General features: G+C 40.8%; 1 protein-coding gene across 1 annotated transcript in view; it reads right to left on the bottom strand.

Annotated features, from left to right (window-relative positions):
• SRCAP (Snf2 related CREBBP activator protein) overlaps positions 1–19,728 on the bottom strand; it is a gene marked incomplete at its 3' end in the record, with an annotated part of 711,452 nt that overhangs the window by 145,937 nt on the left and 545,787 nt on the right. The window contains 1 exon segment of the mRNA XM_053695102.1: positions 3,550–3,794. Within this exon segment, the coding sequence (XP_053551077.1) occupies positions 3,550–3,794 (245 nt within the window).

Genomic DNA, 19,728 nt, shown 5'->3' with positions numbered 1-19,728 from the left:
AGCCTTCTAAATGGAATCAGAAAAAAAATCATGTTAAATTTACAGGAATATCCTGAGCATTAGAAGTTGATGGACCAGCAACAGGTAATTAACTACTACAGATCGAAACATTATCTGCATGTAAAAGTTTATCATGACAACTATTACAAACCACAGCTGGAGGTATAGCCTCCACAAGTTAACAACAAATGCACTTAGCTTTGGTAGAACCGATGTCAGGCAGCAGGATTCCAGCAGTAGATTCTGAGACAGGAACAGATTGAGACATCTTGCAAAATATAAAAGAAAAAACCAACATATAAAGCAAAATTATCAATTTCCTTATATGACAGTTTCAGGAATGGGAATAAAATGCAAACAGCATAGCCCTCTGACATAGAAAAAAGGCCAGAGGCAAAAGGAATGGGTCTTAAATAATAAAAATATTTGGCACCAAGTATGACGCACAAAAAACAGAAAAACATATGACGCAACTTTGTGAAGGACTCGGCGCCAACTAAGACGCCGGAAATGACGAATTTGCATCAACGAATGTAACTTTATCGCCAAAAAATCTTGCACCAAGAATGACGCAATAATTTTTGGTATCTTCGCGCCCTCGCGAGCCTAATACAGCCTGCAATTTTTTAAATTTTTTTTTTTTTTTAAAAAGAGTCAATTTGAAAGAGACTAAACCACAGGTAAGAAATAATTTTTTCTTAAAAATGCATTTCCAAGATATGAAATTGACAGTCTGCAAAAAAGGAAATATACTGAAACCTGAATCATGGCAAATATAAGTACAATACATATATTCAGAACTTTATATAAAGTGCCAAACCATAGCTGAGAGTGTCTTAAAGGGACACAAAACCCAAAATTTTTCTTTCATGATTCAGATAGAGCATGCAATTTTAAGCAACTTTCTAATTTACTCCTATTATCAATTTTTCTTCGTTCTCTTGCTATCTTTATATGAAAAAGAAGGCATCTAAGCTTTTTTTCTTGGTTCAGAACTCTGGACAGCAGTTTTTGATTGGTGGAAGAATTTATCCACCAATCAGCAAGAACAACCTAGGTTGTTCACCAAAAATGGGCCGGCATCTAAACTTACATTCTTGGATTTCAAATAAAGATACCAAGAGAATAAAGAACATATGAAAATAGGAGTAAATTAGAAAGTTGCTTAAAATTTCATGCTCTATCTTAATCACAAAAGAATAAAATTGGGTTCAGTGTCCCTTTAAGTAAATGAAAACATACTTACCAAAAGACACCCATCCACATATAGCAGATAGCCAAACCAGTACTGAAATAGTTATCAGTAGAGGTAATGGAATATGAGAGTATATCGTCAATCTGAAAAGGGTGGTAGGAGATGAATCTCTACGACCGATAACAGAGAACCTATGAAATAGATCCCCGTTAGGGAAACCATTGCATAGTATAGGTGATACTCCCTTGACATCCCTCTGACATTCACTGTACTCAGAGGAATCAGGCTTCAAAAAAGCTGAGAAGCGCATATCAACGTAGAAATCTTAGCACAAACTTACTTCACCACCTCCATAGGAGGCAAAGTTTGTAAAACTGAATTGTGGGTGTGGTGAGGGGTGTATTTATAGGCATTTTGAGGTTTGCGAAACTTCGCCCCTCCAGGTAGGATTGTATATCCCATACGTCACTAGCTCATGGACTCTTGCCAATTACATGAAAGAAATGAGTAGCTCATTTCCAACATGCGTAATCACTGGATATCAATGGATACTGGGACAAACCCCTTGATTAGACTATGTTGTGATAAACAATAGCACATACACTATGATCAATTTTTCAGTCATAAGAAATAAACTTACTTGCGGGTCATCAGATTCTCAGCTCATCTTCAAAAGATATGGTGCTATCCACTCTTAACCCTCACAGCGAGCTGCTTTGTGACACCTTTCGCCCTGCAGCAGCTATCAGCCTTGGCGGCGGGACCGTGGTGCCCCAGTTATCTGTAGGCAGCAGCTTACCGTCTGACTCCTCATACCAGATTTCATAGGCGTACAGCTTTGATTTCACATTTACAGGGATGCAAGGCTATCTCCAGTTCAACAGAGTTAGGCGTGGCAATGGCCTGGAGCGACAGAGGCCAATGTCCCCATCAGCTTTTATAAGACTCTCCTGACATATAGGTATTATTGGCCAGCAAAGGAGAGAGAAGTGAGCAAGATCGCTTTAGCTTGCTAGAGGAGCTCAGAGCGCTTAGTGTATCCACCACGCTTCACCTGCCGTTAGTCTCCTGTCCTCTAATAGAAGGGAGGCACCAGCTTACACATAAGACGTCTGGGAACCATCTTGATGGGGGACAAACTGCTTACAGGTCACCTGTCCTTTTCTATGAGTGAAGCACCAGCTTACAGATAAGACATCTGGGCGCCATCACATATAAAGGAGGCGCGCACCGGCTTTGTAATAATCCATCATAACTTTTCATGAGTTCACCAAATCAATGCCCAAAGGTCTAGTACAGTCCACCATAGCCCCCATGGCGTGGACTTCACCTCTCTCTATTAACGGGATACTAAACCCACATTTTTTTTTTCATGATTCAGATAGAGCATGCAATTTTAAGCAACGTTCTCTTGCTATCTTTATTTGAAAAAGGCATCTAAGCTAAGGAGCCAGACAATTTTTGGTTTAGACTCTGGACAGCACTTTTTAATGGTGGGTGCATATAGCCACCGATCAGCAAGCACAACCCAGGTTGTAGACCAAAAATACGCCAGCTTCTAAACTTACATTCTTGCTTTACAAATAGATAGCAAGAGAATGAAGGAAAAAAATAATAAAAGGAGTAAATTAGAAAGTTGATTAAATTGCTGCTCTATCTGAATCATGAAAGAAAAAATTTGGGTTGTGTCCCTATAATATTTAACACACTTAACACATACCCTCAAGGTTGTTACACTGTTTCATATATCTGTGTTTAAAATGGACATTAAACAGTAATAAATGTTTGATATAATGATGTATTCAAAACATAGATTATCCTCAGAGTAATGTGTAGATATTTTTATACAATAATATTAGTTGTATTCACACATGGTGGCGTCTATTAACTTATAGAAACTACATTTTTAACTAGTTTTCTATTTATCTTTGTGGAATCCCTTTTACCGTCTCCTATATTGACTGTTTTATATCTGTCCCTAATTGTCTTCAGCAGACGAATCTGATAGGTGGCAACTTAAGTTCAAACATGGCGGGACCCTTTAATTTACAGAAAATAAAACCGAAAAAGGGTACAAAATAAAACTATACTGCAAAGATCCTTAACTATGCATAATTACACCGTTTATATAATAATCTGTTTAACATCCCTTAAACTGCTGCCAGTGCTAAAGCAGCAATGCAGTACTGGGAACTAGCTGAACACATATCCAGGTGGTACAGCTAATAATTGGCACCACTCTGAAATAAGCACACGGGGTGACTATCATCAATACAGGCTTGCCAAGAGGTAACCTTATGCCAACCAGTATAACTGGATCCATTATTATTTGCAAAGTCAGATACCACAGTTACCTTTCTATAAGGGGTCTCAGTTGCTCCAGGCGCTCCTCTGGAGTGAGGATGCATCGATTAATGGCAGAAGTCTGGAGCCAGAATTCCGGCAATTTATCAGCACTTGTTCCACACTTCTGGAAGTTGCACAGCTGGAGAATCTCTATGCCATACACCGGAGTCAAACCACACCTCTTGTCGTTGAGACAGTGAATTCTATCCAGACGCTCTACCTTCTGTTTTCGGCGTCTTTCCTCCAGTGGTTCCTACAGGGATATTAAGTTATGGAGGGAAGAAAGTGTCACATTTAATCACTGCAGCGCTAAACCATGTGGAAAAAATACAGGCCATGTTCCATATAAAAAGGATATAAAACCCAACATTTTTCTCACACAAATTAGATCGAATATACCATTTTATACAACTTTCCATTTAATTTACCTCTATAATCTAATAAATATATATATACTTATTGTGTTTACTTCTCCTGAGACCAGCTAGGTATGCTTTTCAGTAAAAGACACCAAGATAATTAAATGAATTTCATAATAGAATTAAATTGGAAAGGTTAAAGGATTACTTTCTGTTATAATTTTTAAGCTAAACAACTAACATATTAAAGTTAATAAACATTAATTAAAACCTACTGACCTATATTTTCTCCAAAACGAAGTTTCATAATGTTCTAAAAGTTATATCTTTTATTCGCCGATGATGTCACGTTATCCTGCCCACTATTTTCAGCACTGCGTGTTCAAAATAGTTAAACCAATAACTTTGTGTTTAAAGCGCCATTTTGAAACCTAGGTATTGTAAACGGATTGGTACAGAGCAAAGGATACCCACGGAGTGGGTTTGGAAAACAATTAAATTTGCAGACAAGATTTCTGATATACGGTAGAGATATGTTAATGAAATGCTATTGATAAAAAGCGTATTTGGGATAGTTAGTTAGTAACAGGCATAGAAAAACATAATTTATGTAAGAACTTACCTGATAAATTAATTTCTTTCATATTAGCAAGAGTCCATGAGCTAGTGACGTATGGGATATACATTCCTACCAGGAGGGGCAAAGTTTCCCAAACCTCAAAATGCCTATAAATACACCCCTCACCACACCCACAAATCAGTTTAACGCATAGCCAAGAAGTGGGGTGATAAGACAAAAGTGCGAAAGCATAAAAAATAAGGAATTGGAATAATTGTGCTTTATACAAAAAAATCATAACCACCACAAAAAAGGGTGGGCCTCATGGACTCTTGCTAATATGAAAGAAATGAATTTATCAGGTAAGTTCTTACATAAATTATGTTTTCTTTCATGTAATTAGCAAGAGTCCATGAGCTAGTGACGTATGGGATAGCAGATACCCAAGATGTGGAACTTCCACGCAAGAGTCACTAGAGAGGGAGGGATAAAATAAAGACAGCCAATTCCGCTGAAAATAATCCACACCCAAAAACAAAGTTTAATCTTATAATGAAAAAAACTGAAATTATAAGCAGAAGAATCAAACTGAAACAGCTGCCTGAAGTACTTTTCTACCAAAAACTGCTTCAGAAGAAGAAAACACATCAAAATGGTAGAATTTAGTAAAAGTATGCAAAGAAGACCAAGTTGCTGCTTTGCAAATCTGATCAACCGAAGCTTCATTCCTAAACGCCCAGGAAGTAGAAACTGACCTAGTAGAATGAGCTGTATTCCTTAGAGGCGGAGTTTTACCCGACTCGACATAAGCATGATGAATCAAAGACTTTAACCAAGACGCCAAAGAAATGGCAGAGGCCTTCTGACCTTTCCTAAAACCGGAAAAGATAATAGACTAGAAGTCTTTCGGAAATTTTTAGTAGCTTCAACATAATATTTCAAAGCTCTAACTACATCCAAAGAATGCAATGATTTCTCCTTAGAATTCTTAGGATTAGGACATAATGAAGGAACCACAATTTCTCTACTAATGTTGTTAGAATTCACAACCTTAGGTAAAAATTTAAAAGAAGTTCGCAACACCGCCTTATCCTGATGAAAAATCAGAAAAGGAGACTCACAAGAAAGAGCAGATAATTCAGAAACTCTTCTAGCAGAAGAGATGGCCAAAAGAAACAAAACTTTCCAAGAAAGTAATTTAATGTCCAGCGAATGCATAGGTTCAAACGGAGGAGCTTGAAGAGCCCCCAGAACCAAATTCAAACTCCAAGGAGGAGAAATTGACTTAAGAACAGGTTTTATACAAACCAAAGCTTGTACAAAACAATGAATATCAGGAAGACTAGCAATCTTTCTGTGAAAAAGAACAGAAAGAGCAGAGATTTGTCCTTTCAAGGAACTTGCAGACAAACCTTTATCCAAACCATCCTGAAGAAACTGTAAAATTCTAGGAATTCTAAAAGAATGCCAAGAAAAATGATGAGAAAAACACCAAGAAATGTAAATCTTCCAGACTCGATAATATATCTTCCTAGATACAGATTTACGAGCCTGTAACATAGTATTAATCACAGAGTCAGAGAAACCTCTATGACTGAGAATCAAGCGTTCAATCTCCATACCTTCAAATTTAAGGATTTGAGATCCTGATGAAAAAACAGAATTTATGTTTACCTGATAAATTACTTTCTCCAACGGTGTGTCCGGTCCACGGCGTCATCCTTACTTGTGGGATATTCTCTTTCCCAACAGGAAATGGCAAAGAGCCCAGCAAAGCTGGTCACATGATCCCTCCTAGGCTCCGCCTTCCCCAGTCATTCGACCGACGTAAAGGAGGAATATTTGCATAGGAGAAATCATATGATACCGTGGTGACTGTAGTTAGAGAAATTAAATCATCAGACCTGATTAAAAAACCAGGGCGGGCCGTGGACCGGACACACCGTTGGAGAAAGTAATTTATCAGGTAAACATAAATTCTGTTTTCTCCAACATAGGTGTGTCCGGTCCACGGCGTCATCCTTACTTGTGGGAACCAATATCAAAGCTTTAGGACACGGATGATGGGAGGGAGCAAATCAGGTCACCTAGATGGAAGGCACCACGGTTTGCAAAACCTTTCTCCCAAAAATAGCCTCAGAAGAAGCAAAAGTATCAAATTTGTAAAATTTGGTAAAAGTGTGCAGTGAAGACCAAGTCGCTGCCTTACATATCTGATCAACAGAAGCCTCGTTCTTGAAGGCCCATGTGGAAGCCACAGCCCTAGTGGAATGAGCTGTGATTCTATCAGGAGGCTGCCGTCCGGCAGTCTCATAAGCCAATCTGATGATGCTTTTAAGCCAAAAAGAGAGAGAGGTAGAAGTTGCTTTTTGACCTCTCCTTTTACCAGAATAAACAACAAACATGTTTGTCTGAAATCCTTTGTAGCCTCTAAATAAAATTTTAGAGCACGAACTACATCCAAATTGTGCAACAAACGTTCCTTCTTTGAAACTGGATTCGGACACAAAGAAGGCACAACTATCTCCTGGTTAATATTTTTGTTAGAAACAACTTTCGGAAGAAAACCAGGTTTAGTACGCAAAACCACCTTATCTGCATGGAACACCAGATAAGGAGGAGAACACTGCAGAGCAGATAATTCTGAAACTCTTCTAGCAGAAGAAATTGCAACCAAAAACAAAACTTTCCAAGATAATAACTTAATATCTACGGAATGTAAGGGTTCAAACGGAACCCCTTGAAGAACTGAAAGAACTAAATTGAGACTCCAAGGAGGAGTCAAAGGTTTGTAAACAGGCTTGATTCTAACCAGAGCCTGAACAAAAGCCTGAACATCTGGCACAGCCGCCAGCTTCTTGTGAAGTAAAACAGATAAAGCAGAAATCTGTCCCTTCAAAGAACTTGCAGATAATCCTTTCTCCAAACCCTCTTGTAGAAAGGATAGAATCTTAGGAATTTTTACCCTGTTCCATGGGAATCCTTTCGATTCGCACCAACAGATATATTTCTTCCATACTTTATGGTAAATTTTCCTAGTTACAGGCTTTCTAGCCTGAATAAGAGTATCAATGACAGAATCTGAGAACCCACGCTTTGATAAAATCAAGCGTTCAATCTCCAAGCAGTCAGTTGGAGTTATGCCAGATTCGGATGTTCGAACGGACCTTGAACAAGAAGGTCCCGTCTCAAAGGTAGCTTCCATGGTGGAGCCGATGACATATTCACCAGGTCTGCATACCAAGTTCTGCGTGGCTGGATACCAAGTTCTGCGTGGCCACGCAGGAGCTATCAAGATCACCGAAGCCCTCTCTTGATTGATCCTGGCTACCAGCCTGGGAATGAGAGGAAACGGTGGGAACACATAAGCTAGGTTGAAGGTCCAGGGCGCTACTAGTGCATCTACTAGAGTCGCCTTGGGATCCCTGGATCTGGACCCGTAGCAAGGAACCTTGAAGTTCTGACGAGACGCCATCAGATCCATGTCTGGAATGCCCCATAATTGAGTTATTTGGGCAAAGATTTCCGGATGGAGTTCCCACTCCCCCGGAAGAAATGTCTGACGACTCAGAAAATCCGCTTCCCAATTTTCCACTCCTGGGATGTGGATTGCAGACAAGTGGCAGGAGTGAAGCTCCGCCCATTGAATTACTTTGGTCACTTCTTCCATCGCCAGGGAACTCCTTGTTCCCCCCTGATGGTTGATGTATGCAACAGTCGTCATGTTGTCTGATTGAAACCTTATGAATTTGGCCTTTGCTAGTTGAGGCCAAGCCTTGAGAGCATTGAATATCGCTCTCAGTTCCAGAATGTTTATCGGGAGAAGAGATTCTTCCCGAGACCATAGACCCTGAGCCTTCAGGTGTTTCCAGACCGCGCCCCAGCCCACCAGGCTGGCGTCGGTCGTTACAATGACCAACTCTGGTCTTCTGAAGCTCACCCCTTGGGACAGGTTGTCCAGGGTCAGCCACCAACGGAGTGAATCTCTGGTCCTCTGATCTACTTGGATCGTCGGGGACAAATCTGTATAATCCCCATTCCACTGTCTGAGCATGCACAGTTGTAATGGTCTTAGATGAATTCGCGCAAAAGGAACTATGTCCATTGCCGCAACCATCAAACCTATTACTTCCATGCACTGCGCTATGGAAGGAAGAAGAACAGAATGAAGTACTTGACAAGAGCTTAGAAGTTTTGATTTTCTGGCTTCTGTCAGAAAAATCTTCATTTCCAAGGAGTCTATTATTGTTCCCAAGAAGGGAACTCTTGTTGACGGGAATAGAGAACTTTTTTCTACGTTCACTTTCCACCCGTGAGATCTGAGAAAGGCTAGGACAATGTCCGTATGAGCCTTTGCTTGTGGTAGAGACGACGCTTGAATCAGTATGTCGTCCAAGTAGGGTACTACTGCAATGCCCCTTGGCCTTAGCACCGCTAGAAGGGACCCTAGTACCTTTGTGAAAATTCTTGGAGCAGTGGCTAGTCCGAATGGAAGTGCCACAAACTGGTAATGCTTGTCCAGAAAGGCGAATCTTAGGAACCGATGATGTTCCTTGTGGATAGGAATATGTAGATACGCATCCTTTAAATCCACCGTGGTCATGAATTGACCTTCCTGGATGGTAGGAAGAATTGTCCGAATGGTTTCCATCTTGAACGATGGGACCTTGAGAAATTTGTTTAGGATCTTGAGATCCAAAATTGGCCTGAATGTTCCCTCTTTTTTGGGAACTATGAACAGATTGGAGTAAAACCCCATCCCTTGTTCTCCTAATGGAACAGGATGAATCACTCCCATTTTTAACAGGTCTTCTACACAATGTAAGAATGCCTGTCTTTATTTGGTCTGAAGACAATTGAGACCTGTGGAACCTTCCCCTTGGGGGTAGTTCCTTGAATTCCAGGAGATAACCTTGAGAAACTATTTCTAGCGCCCAAGGATCCTGAACATCTCTTGCCCAAGCCTGAGCGAAGAGAGAGAGTCTGCCCCCCACCAGATCCGGTCCCGGATCGGGGGCCAGCATCTCATGCTGTCTTGGTAGCGGTAGCGGGCTTCTTGGCCTGCTTACCTTTGTTCCAGCCTTGCATCGGTCTCCAGGCTGGCTTGGTTTGAGTTTTTAGCCTTAAAAGACCTATCCTGAGGAAGGGCGTGGCCCTTTCCCCCAGTGATGTCTGAAATAATCTCTTTCAAGTCAGGGCCAAACAGCGTTTTCCCCTTGAAAGGGATGTTAAGCAATCTGTTCTTGGAGGACACATCCGCTGACCAAGACTTCAGCCAAAGCGCTCTGCGCGCCACAATAGCAAAACCTGAATTTTTCGCCGCTAATCTAGCTAATTGCAAAGTGGCGTCTAAGGTAAAAGAGTTAGCCAACTTAAGTGCTTGAACTCTGTCCATAACCTCCTCATAAGAGGATGCTTGATTGAGCGACTTTTCTAGTTCCTCGAACCAGAAACACGCTGCTGTAGTGACAGGAACAATGCATGAAATTGGTTGCAGAAGGTAACCTTGCTGAACAAACATCTTTTTAAGCAAACCCTCTAATTTTTTATCCATAGGATCTTTGAAAGCACAACTATCTTCTATAGGGATAGTGGTGCGTTTGTTTAGAGTAGAAACCGCCCCCTCGACCTTGGGGACTGTCTGCCATAAGTCCTTCCTGGGGTCGACCATAGGAAATAATTTCTTAAATATAGGGGGAGGGACAAAAGGTATGCCGGGCCTTTCCCATTCTTTATTTACAATGTCCGCCACCCGCTTGGGTATAGGAAAAGCTTCGGGGGGCACCGGGACCTCTAGGAACCTGTCCATCTTACATAATTTCTCTGGAATGACCAAATTGTCACAATCATCCAGAGTAGATAACACCTCCTTAAGCAGAGCGCGGAGATGTTCCAATTTAAATTTAAATGTAATAACATCAGGTTCAGCTAGTTGAGAAATTTTTCCTGAATCTGAAATTTCTCCCTCAGACAAAACCTCCCTAGCCCCTTCAGACTGGTGTAAGGGCATGTCAGAACCATTATCATCAGCGTCCTCATGCTCTTCAGTATCTAAAACAGAGCAGTCGCGCTTTCGCTGATAAGTGGGCATTTTGGCTAAAATGTTTTTAATAGAATTATCCATTACAGCCGTTAATTGTTGCATAGTAAGGAGGATTGGCGCACTAGATTCACTAGGGACCTCCTGAGTGGGCAAGACTGGTGTAGACATAGAAGGAGATGATGCAGTACCATGCTTACTCCCCTCACTTAAGGAATCATTTTGGGCAACATTATTATCAGTGGCATCATTGTCCCTACTTTGTTTGTCACATTCATCACATATATTTAAATAAAGAGGAACCTTGGCTTCCGAACATACAGAACATCGTCTATCTGATAGTTCAGACATGTTAATAGGCATAAACTTGATAACAAAGCACAAAAAACGTTTTAAAATAAAACCGTTACTGTCTCTTTAAATTTTAAACTGAACACACTTTTTTACTGAATATACGCAAAAGTATGAAGGAAATGTTCAAAATTCACCAAAATTTCACCACAGTGTCATAAAGCCTTAAAAGTATTGCACACCAAATTTGAAAGCTTTAACTCTTAAAATAACGGAACCGGAGCCGTTTTTACATTTAACCCCTATACAGTCCCTGGTATCTGCTTTGCTGAGACCCAACCAAGCCCAGAGGGGAATACGATACCAAATGACGCCTTAAATAAGCTTTTTCAGTGGATCTGAGCTCCTCACACATGCATCTGCATGCCTTGCTTCTCAAAACAACTGCGCATTAGTGGCGCGAAAATGAGGCTCTGCCTATGACTAGAAAAGGCCCCCAGTGAAAAAGGTGTCCAATACAGTGCCTGCCGTTTTTTTAATAAAATTCCCAAGATTAAAATAACTCTCCAAAGTCATAAACCAATAAATATGCTTATAAAGTAATCGTTTTGGCCCAGAAAAATGTCTACCAGTCTTTAAAGCCCTTGTGAAGCCCTTTTATTCTTATATTGAAAATTAAGAAAATGGCTTACCGGATCCCATAGGGAAAATGACAGCTTCCAGCATTACCAAGTCTTGTTAGAAATGTGTCATACCTCAAGCAGCCAAAGTCTGCTCACTGTTTCCCCCAACTGAAGTTAATTCCTCTCAACAGTCCTGTGTGGAAACAGCCATCGATTTTAGTAACGGTTGCTAAAATCATTTTCCTCTTACAAACAGAAATCTTCATCTCTTTTCTGTTTCAGAGTAAATAGTACATACCAGCACTATTTTAAAATAAACTCTTGATAGAAGAATAAAAACTACATTTAAACACCAAAAAACTCTGAGCCATCTCCGTGGAGATGTTGCCTGTGCAACGGCAAAGAGAATGACTGGGGAAGGCGGAGCCTAGGAGGGATCATGTGACCAGCTTTGCTGGGCTCTTTGCCATTTCCTGTTGGGGAAGAGAATATCCCACAAGTAAGGATGACGCCGTGGACCGGACACACCTATGTTGGAGAAAAGGACCTTGCGATATAAGGTCTGGTCTTAAAGGAAGAGTCCATGGTTGGCAAGTGGCCATCCGGACAAGATCTGCATACCAAAACCTGTGAGGCCATGCTGGAGCCACCAGCAGAACAAACGAGCACTCCTTTAGAATCTTGGAAATCACTCTTGGAAGAAGAACTAGAGGCGGAAAGATATAGGCAGGATGATACTTCCAAGGAAGTGACAATGCATCCACTGCCTCCGCCTGAGGATCCCTGGATCTGGACAGATACCTGGGAAGTTTCTTGTTTAGATGAGAAGCCATCAGATCTATTTCTGGAAGTCCCCACATTTGAACAATCTGAAGAAATACCTCTGGGTGAAGAGACCATTCGCCCGGATGTAACGTTTGGCGACAGATAATCCGCTTCCCAATTGTCTATACCTGGGATATGAACCGCAGAAATTAGACAGGAGCTGGATTCCGCCCATACCAGTATTCGAGATACTTCTTTCATGGCCAGAGGACTGTGAGTCCCTCCTTGATGATTGACATATACCACGGTTGTGACATTGTCCGTCTGAAAACAAATGAACGACTCTCTCTTTAGAAGGGGCCATGACTGAAGAGCTCTGAAAATTGCACGGAGTTCCAAAATGTTGATTGGTAATCTCACCTCCTGAGATTCCCAAACCCCTTGTGCTGTCAGAGACCCCCAAACAGCTCCCCAACCTGTCAGACTTGCATCTGTTGAAATCACAGTCCAGGTCGGAAGACCAAAAGAAGCCCCCTGAACTAAACGATGGTGGTCTGTCCACCACGTCAGAGAGTGTCGTACAATCGGTTTTAAAGATATTAATTGAGATATCTTTGTGTAATCCCTGCACCACTGGTTCAGCATACAGAGCTGAAGAGGTCGCATGTGAAAACGAGCAAAGGGGATCGCGTCCGATGCAGCAGTCATAAGACCTAGAATTTCCATGCATAAGGCTACCGAAGGGAATGATTGAGACTGAAGGTTTCGACAAGCTGAAACCAATTTTTGACGTCTCTTGTCTGTCAGAGACAGAGTCATGGACACTGAATCTATCTGGAAACCTAAAAAGGTTACCCTTGTCTGAGGAATCAATGAACTTTTTGGTAAATTGATCTTCCAACCATGTTCTCGAAGGAACAATACAAGTTGATTTGTATGAGATTCTGCTAAATGTGAAGACTGAGCAAGTACCAAGATATCGTCCAAATAAGGAAATACCACAATACCCTGTTCTCTGATTACAGACAGAAGGGCACCGAGAACCTTTGTAAAAATCCTTGGAGCTGTTGCTAGGCCAAACGGCAGAGCCACAAACTGGTAATGCTTGTCTAGGAAAGAGAATCTTAGAAACTGATAGTGATCTGGATGAATCGGAATATGCAGATATGCATCCTGTAAATCTATTGTGGACATATAATGCCCTTGCTGAACAAAAGGCAGAATAGTCCTTATAGTTACCATTTTGAATGTTGGTATCCTTACATAATGATTCAATATTTTTAAATCCAGAACTGGTCTGAAGGAATTCTCCTTCTTTGGTACAATGAAGAGATTTGAGTAAAACCCCAGCCCCTGTTCCAGAATTGAAAACTGGCATAATTACTCCAGCCAACTCTAGATCTGAAACACATTTCAGAAATGCTTGAGCCTTCACAGGATTTACTGGGACACGGGAAAGAAAAAATCTTCTTGCAGCAGGCCTTATCTTGAAGCCTATTCTGTACCCTTGTGAAACAATGTTCTGAATCCAAAGATTGTGAATCGAATTGATCCAAATTTCTTTGAAAAATCGTAATCTGCCCCCTACCAGCTGGGCTGGAATGAGGACCGCACCTTCATGTTGATTTGGGAGCTGGCTTTGGCTTTCTAAAAGGCTTGGATTTATTCCAGACTGTAGATGGTTTCCAAACTGATACCGCTCCTGTAGGGGAAGGATCAGGCTTTTGTTCCTTATTGTGACGAAAGGAACGAAAACGATTAGTAGACCTAAATTTACCTTTAGATTTTTTATCCTGTGGTAAAAAAGTTCCTTTCCCCCCAGTAACAGTTGAAATAATAGAATCCAACTGTGAACCAAATAATTTATTACCCTGGAAAGAAAGGGAAAGCAAGGTTGACTTGGAAGACATATCAGCATTCCAAGTTTTAAGCCATAAAGCTCTTCTAGCTAAAATAGCTAGAGACATATACCTGACATCAACCCTAATGATATCAAAGATGGCATCACAAATAAAATTATTAGCATGTTGAAGAAGATTAACAATGCTATGAGAATTATGATCTGTTACTTGTTGTGCTAAAGCTTCCAACCAAAAATTTGAAGCTGCAGCAACATCCGCTAAAGATATAGCAGGTCTAAGAAGATTACCTGAACATAAGTAAGCTTTTCTTAGAAAGGATTCAATTTTCCTATCTAAAGGATCCTTAAAGGAAGTACTATCTGCCGTAGGAATAGTAGTACGTTTAGCGAGAGTAGAGATAGCCCCATCAACCTTAGGGATTTTGTCCCAAAACTCTAACCTGTCAGATGGCACAGGATACAATTTCTTAAACCTTTTAGAAGGAGTAAATGAATTACCCAGATTATTCCATTCCCTAGAAATTACTTCAGAAATAGCATCAGGGACAGGAAAAACTTCCGGAATAACTGTAGGAGGTTTAAAAAACGAATTTAAACGCTTAGTAGATTTAGTATCAAGAGGACTAGATTCCTCCATCTCTAATGCGATTAAAACTTATTTAAGTAAAGAACGAATAAATTCCATTTTAAATAAATATGAAGATTTATCAGTGTCAATATCTGAGACAGAATCCTCTGAACCAGAAAAATCATCATCAGAAACAGAAAAATCAGAATGATGATGTTCATTTAAAAATTCATCTGAAAAATGTGAAGTTTTAAAAGACCTTTTACGTTTACTGGAAGGAGGAATAACAGACATAGCCTTCCTAATAGATTTAGAAACAAAATCTCTTATATTAACAGGAACATCCTGAGTATTAGATGTTGATGGAACAGCAACAGGTAATGGTATATTACTAATGGAAATACTATCTGCATTAGCAAGCTTATCATGACATTCATCACAAACTACAGCCGGAGGGACAGTTACCACAAGTTTACAGCAGATACACTTAACTTTGGTGGAACCAGCATCAGGCAGCGTTTTTCCAGAAGTAGCTTCTGATCCAGGGTCAATCTGAGACATCTTGCAATATGTAAGAGAAAAAACAACATATAAAGCAAAATCTATCAAATTCCTTAAAAGGCAGTTTCAGGAATGGGAAAAAATGCCAATGAAAAAGCCTCTAGCAACCAGAAGCAAATGAAAAATGAGACTTAAATAATGTGAGAAAAAAGGTGGAGACAAAAATGACGCCCACATTTTTTAGCGCCAAAAAAGCCGCCCACATTATTGGCGCCCAAATGCTTTTGGCGCCAAAAATGACGCAACATCCGGTGACGCCGACATTTTTGGCGCAAAACGTCAAAAAAATGACGCAAACACGAACAACTTCCGGCGACAAGTATGACGCCGGAAATGACAAGGAAATTTTTTGCGCCAAAAAAGTCCGTGCCAAGAATGACGCATTTTCAGCCCCCGCGAGCCTTACAGCCCACAGGGAAAAAAGTCAATTTTTAAGGTAAGAAAAAATGTTATAATTCATATGCATTATGCCAATAATGAAACTGAATGTCTGAAATAAGGAATATTGATCATCCTGAATCAAGGCAAATAAATGTTTAAAAACATATATTTAGAACTTTATATAAAAGTGCCCAACCATAGCTTAGAGTGTCACAAAAAATAAGACTTACTTACCCCAGGACACTCATCTACATGTAGTAGAAAGCCAAACCAGTACTGAAACGAGAATCAGTAGAGGTAATGGTATATAAGAGTATATCGTCAATCTGAAAAGGGAGGTAAGAGATGAATCTCTGCGACCGATAACAGAGAACCTATGAAATAGATCCCGTAGAAGGAGATCATTGAATTCAAATAGGCAATACTCTCTTCACATCCCTCTGACATTCACTGCACACTGAGAGGAAAACCGGGCTCCAGCCTGCTGCGAAGCGCATATCAACGTAGAATCTAGCACAAACTTACTTCACCACCTCCATGGGAGGCAAAGTTTGTAAAAACTGATTTGTGGGTGTGGTGAGGGGTGTATTTGTAGGCATTTTGAGGTTTGGGAAACTTTGCCCCTCCTGGTAGGAATGTATATCCCATACGTCACTAGCTCATGGACTCTTGCTAATTACATGAAAGAAATATGAAATCTCCCCCTTGGAAGGGAGTCTTTGAATTCCAGAAGATATCCCTGGGACACAATTTCTAAAGCCCAGGGATCGTGAACATCTCTTGCCCAAGCCGGAGCGAAGAGAGAGAGTCTGCCCTCTACTAGATCCGGTCCCGGATCGGGGGCTACCCCTTCATGCTGTCTTAGAGGCAGCTGCAGGCTTTTTGACCTGTTTACCCTTGTTCCAAGCCTGGTTAGGTCTCCAGACTGACTTGGATTGGGCAAAATTCCCCTCTTGCTTTGTAGCAGAGGAAGCTGAAACGAAACCACTCGAAGTTCCGAAAGGAACGAAAATTATTTTGTTTGATCTTCATCTTATTTGATCTATCCTGAGGAAGGGCATGACCTTTCCCTCCAGTGATGTCTGAAATAATCTCTTTCAGTTCAGGCCCAAATAGGGTCTTTCCTTTGAAAGATATGTTCAAAAGTTTAGATTTAGATGACACATCAGCAGACCAGGACTTAAGCCATAACGCCCTGCGTGCTAAAATGGCTAAACCTGAATTCTTTGCCGCTAATTTAGCCAGTTGAAATGCGGCATCTGTAATAAAAGATTTAGCCAACTAAAGGGCCTTGATTCTGTCCATAATCTCCTCTAATGGAGTCTCCATCTGAAGAGCCTCTTCTAGAGCCTCAAACCAGAAAGCAGCTGCAGTAGTTACAGGAACAATGCACGCAATAGGTTGGAGAGAAAAACCCTGATGAACAAAAATTTTCTTCAGGAGACCCTCTAATTTTTTATCCATAGGATCTTTGAAAGCACAACTGTCTTCGATAGGTATAGTTGTACGCTTAGAGTAGAAATAGCTCCCTCCACCTTAGGAACTGTCTGCCACGAGTCCCGCATGGAGTCAGATATGGGAAACATTTTCTTAAAAAAAGGAGGGGTAGAGAACGGAATACGTGGTCTATCCCACTCCTTAGTAATAATATTCACAATCCTCTTAGGGACTGGAAAAACATCAGTGTAAACAGGAACCTCTAAGTATCTATCCATTTTACACAATTTCTCTGGAACCACTATAGGGTCACAATCATCTAGAGTCGCTAATACCTCCCTGACCAATAAGCGGAGGTGTTCAAGCTTAAATTTAAAGGCCGTCATATCAGAATCTGTCCGAGAAAGCGTCTTTCCTGAATCAGAAATTTCTCCCTCAGATAACAAATCCCTCACCCCTACTTCAGAGCATTGTGAGGACATATCAGATACGGCTACTTAAGCGCCAGGCGGCTCAGCATTTTTTCTAAACCCAGAGCTGTCACTCTTTCCTTGTAAACCAGGCAGTTTAGATAAAACCTCTGTGAGGGTTGTATTCATAACTGTGGCCATGACTTATAAAGTAAAAGAATTTGACGCACTAGAGGTACTTGGCGTCACTTGTGCGGGCGTTACTGGTTGTGACACTTGGGGAGAGCTAGATGGCGAACCCTCATTTACTTCTGACTAAGAATCATCTATTGCACTATTTTTAAGTGCTAATATATGTTCTTTTTTAGTTTATAGACATATCAGTACAAGTGGGACACATTCTAAGAGGGGGTTCCACAATGGCTTCCAAACATATTAAACAAGGATTTTCCTTGGTGTCACACATGTTTAAACAGGCTAGTAACGTAACAAGCAAGCTTGGAAAACACTGTAAACAAAGTAAAAAACACTTAGAAATAAAACTGTACTGTACCTTTAAGAGAAAAAAAGCTGCACCAGTTCTGCAAAACAGTGTAAAAAACCAGTAAACTTAAAATTTTTACAGTAGCATTATAAAGGCTTAGTAACTTTGCACAGCTATGCAAATAAACAATTAACCCTTTAATGGCAAAAACTGATTGAAAAAACGTTAAACCCAGTAAAAAAGACTTTCAGCACCATGCCACAGCTCTGCTGTGGCTCCTACCTGCCCTTCAGAACGATTTGCGAGGGAAAAAACTTCTTTAACAACTCTCAAACACAGCAGAAACGACAGGAGAAGCAGTGATATGTCTCAGGGAAAAGGAAACTGCGCAACTGAGGCGTCGAAAATAGGCCCCTCCCACCTCACTCGATGTTTTGAGGCCTATCAGAGAAACACCAGAGTGTCTCTTAATTAACCATGTGAGTTACAAAACTCAAAACCAAGCCACAATGACCCCTTTAGTCCCTTCAAAAAACATTATAAATGAATCAAACAAAACTTTTTTTCTTAACAGAGTCACCAGTAACTAATGAGGCCCTTCAAGCAAGCTGAAATTCCTATTAAAGTGTCTGAATACAGCTTTACCCTTCCCTCATGGGGATATTGCCAGCCATTTCTAGATTTAACAGTCTGTCTAGAAAAATATAGACTGAACATACCTCATATGCAGCTTAGACTGCAAACTGTTCTCCCAACTGAAGTTTTCCAGTACTCTTCAGGCTTTGTGAGAACAGCAGTGGATCTTAGTTACAAAGTGCTAAGATCATCATCCTCCTTGCAGAAATCTTCATCCCTTTTCTGCCAGAGAGTAAATAGTACACACCAGTACCATTTAAAATAATAAACTTTTGCTTGAGAAATAAAAAAACTAACATTTTAGTCACCACATAGCTCTTTGCCCTTCCTAGCAGTTAAGCAGGCAGAGAGAATGACTGGGGGGTGGAGCTAAGGGGGGAGCTATATAGACAGCTCTGCTGTGGGTGCTCTCTCTGCCATTTCCTGTAGGGAAGGAGAATATCCCACAAGTAATGATGAATCCGTGGACTCAATACATCTTACAAGAGAAATATAATCCGTCTTAAAATGACAGGACGGCCGTGGACTCGTACCATAGAAGAAAACATAATTTATGCTTACCTGATAAATGTATTTCTCTTGTGATGTATCGAGTCCACGGATACATCCATACTTGTGGGATATTCTCCTTCCTTACAGGAAGTGGCAAAGAGGGCACCCACAGCAGAGCTGCCTATATAGCTCCTCCCTTAGCTCCACCCCCCAGTCATTCGACCGAAGGCTAGGAAGAAAAGGAGAAACTATAGGGTGCAGTGGTGACTGAAGTTTTTTAAATAAAAATATACTGCCTGTCTTAAACAGGGCGGGCCGTGGACTCGATACATCACAAGAGAAATAAATTTATCAGGTAAGCATAAATTGTTTTCTCTTGTAAGATGTATCGAGTCCACGGATTCATCCTTACTTGTGGGATACCAATACCAAAGCTTTAGGACACGGATGAAGGGAGGGACAAGACAGAGACCTTAAACGGAAGGCACCACTGCTTGTAGAACCTTTCTCCCAAAAATAGCCTCCGAAGAAGCAAAAGTATTGAATTTGTAAAATTTGGAAAAAGTATGAAGCGAAGCCCAAGTCGCCGCCTTACAAATCTGTTCAACAGAAGCCTCATTTTTAAAAGCCCATGTGGAAGCCACAGCTCTAGTTGAACGAGCAGTAACTCTTTCAGGAGGCTGCTGGCCAGCAGTCTCATAAGCCAAACGGATGATGCTT

Source organism: Bombina bombina, chromosome 11 (assembly GCF_027579735.1).
Source record: "Bombina bombina isolate aBomBom1 chromosome 11, aBomBom1.pri, whole genome shotgun sequence".
Classification (NCBI taxonomy): Eukaryota; Metazoa; Chordata; class Amphibia; order Anura; family Bombinatoridae; genus Bombina; species Bombina bombina.
This window is presented reverse-complemented; position numbering and strand designations above follow the sequence as displayed.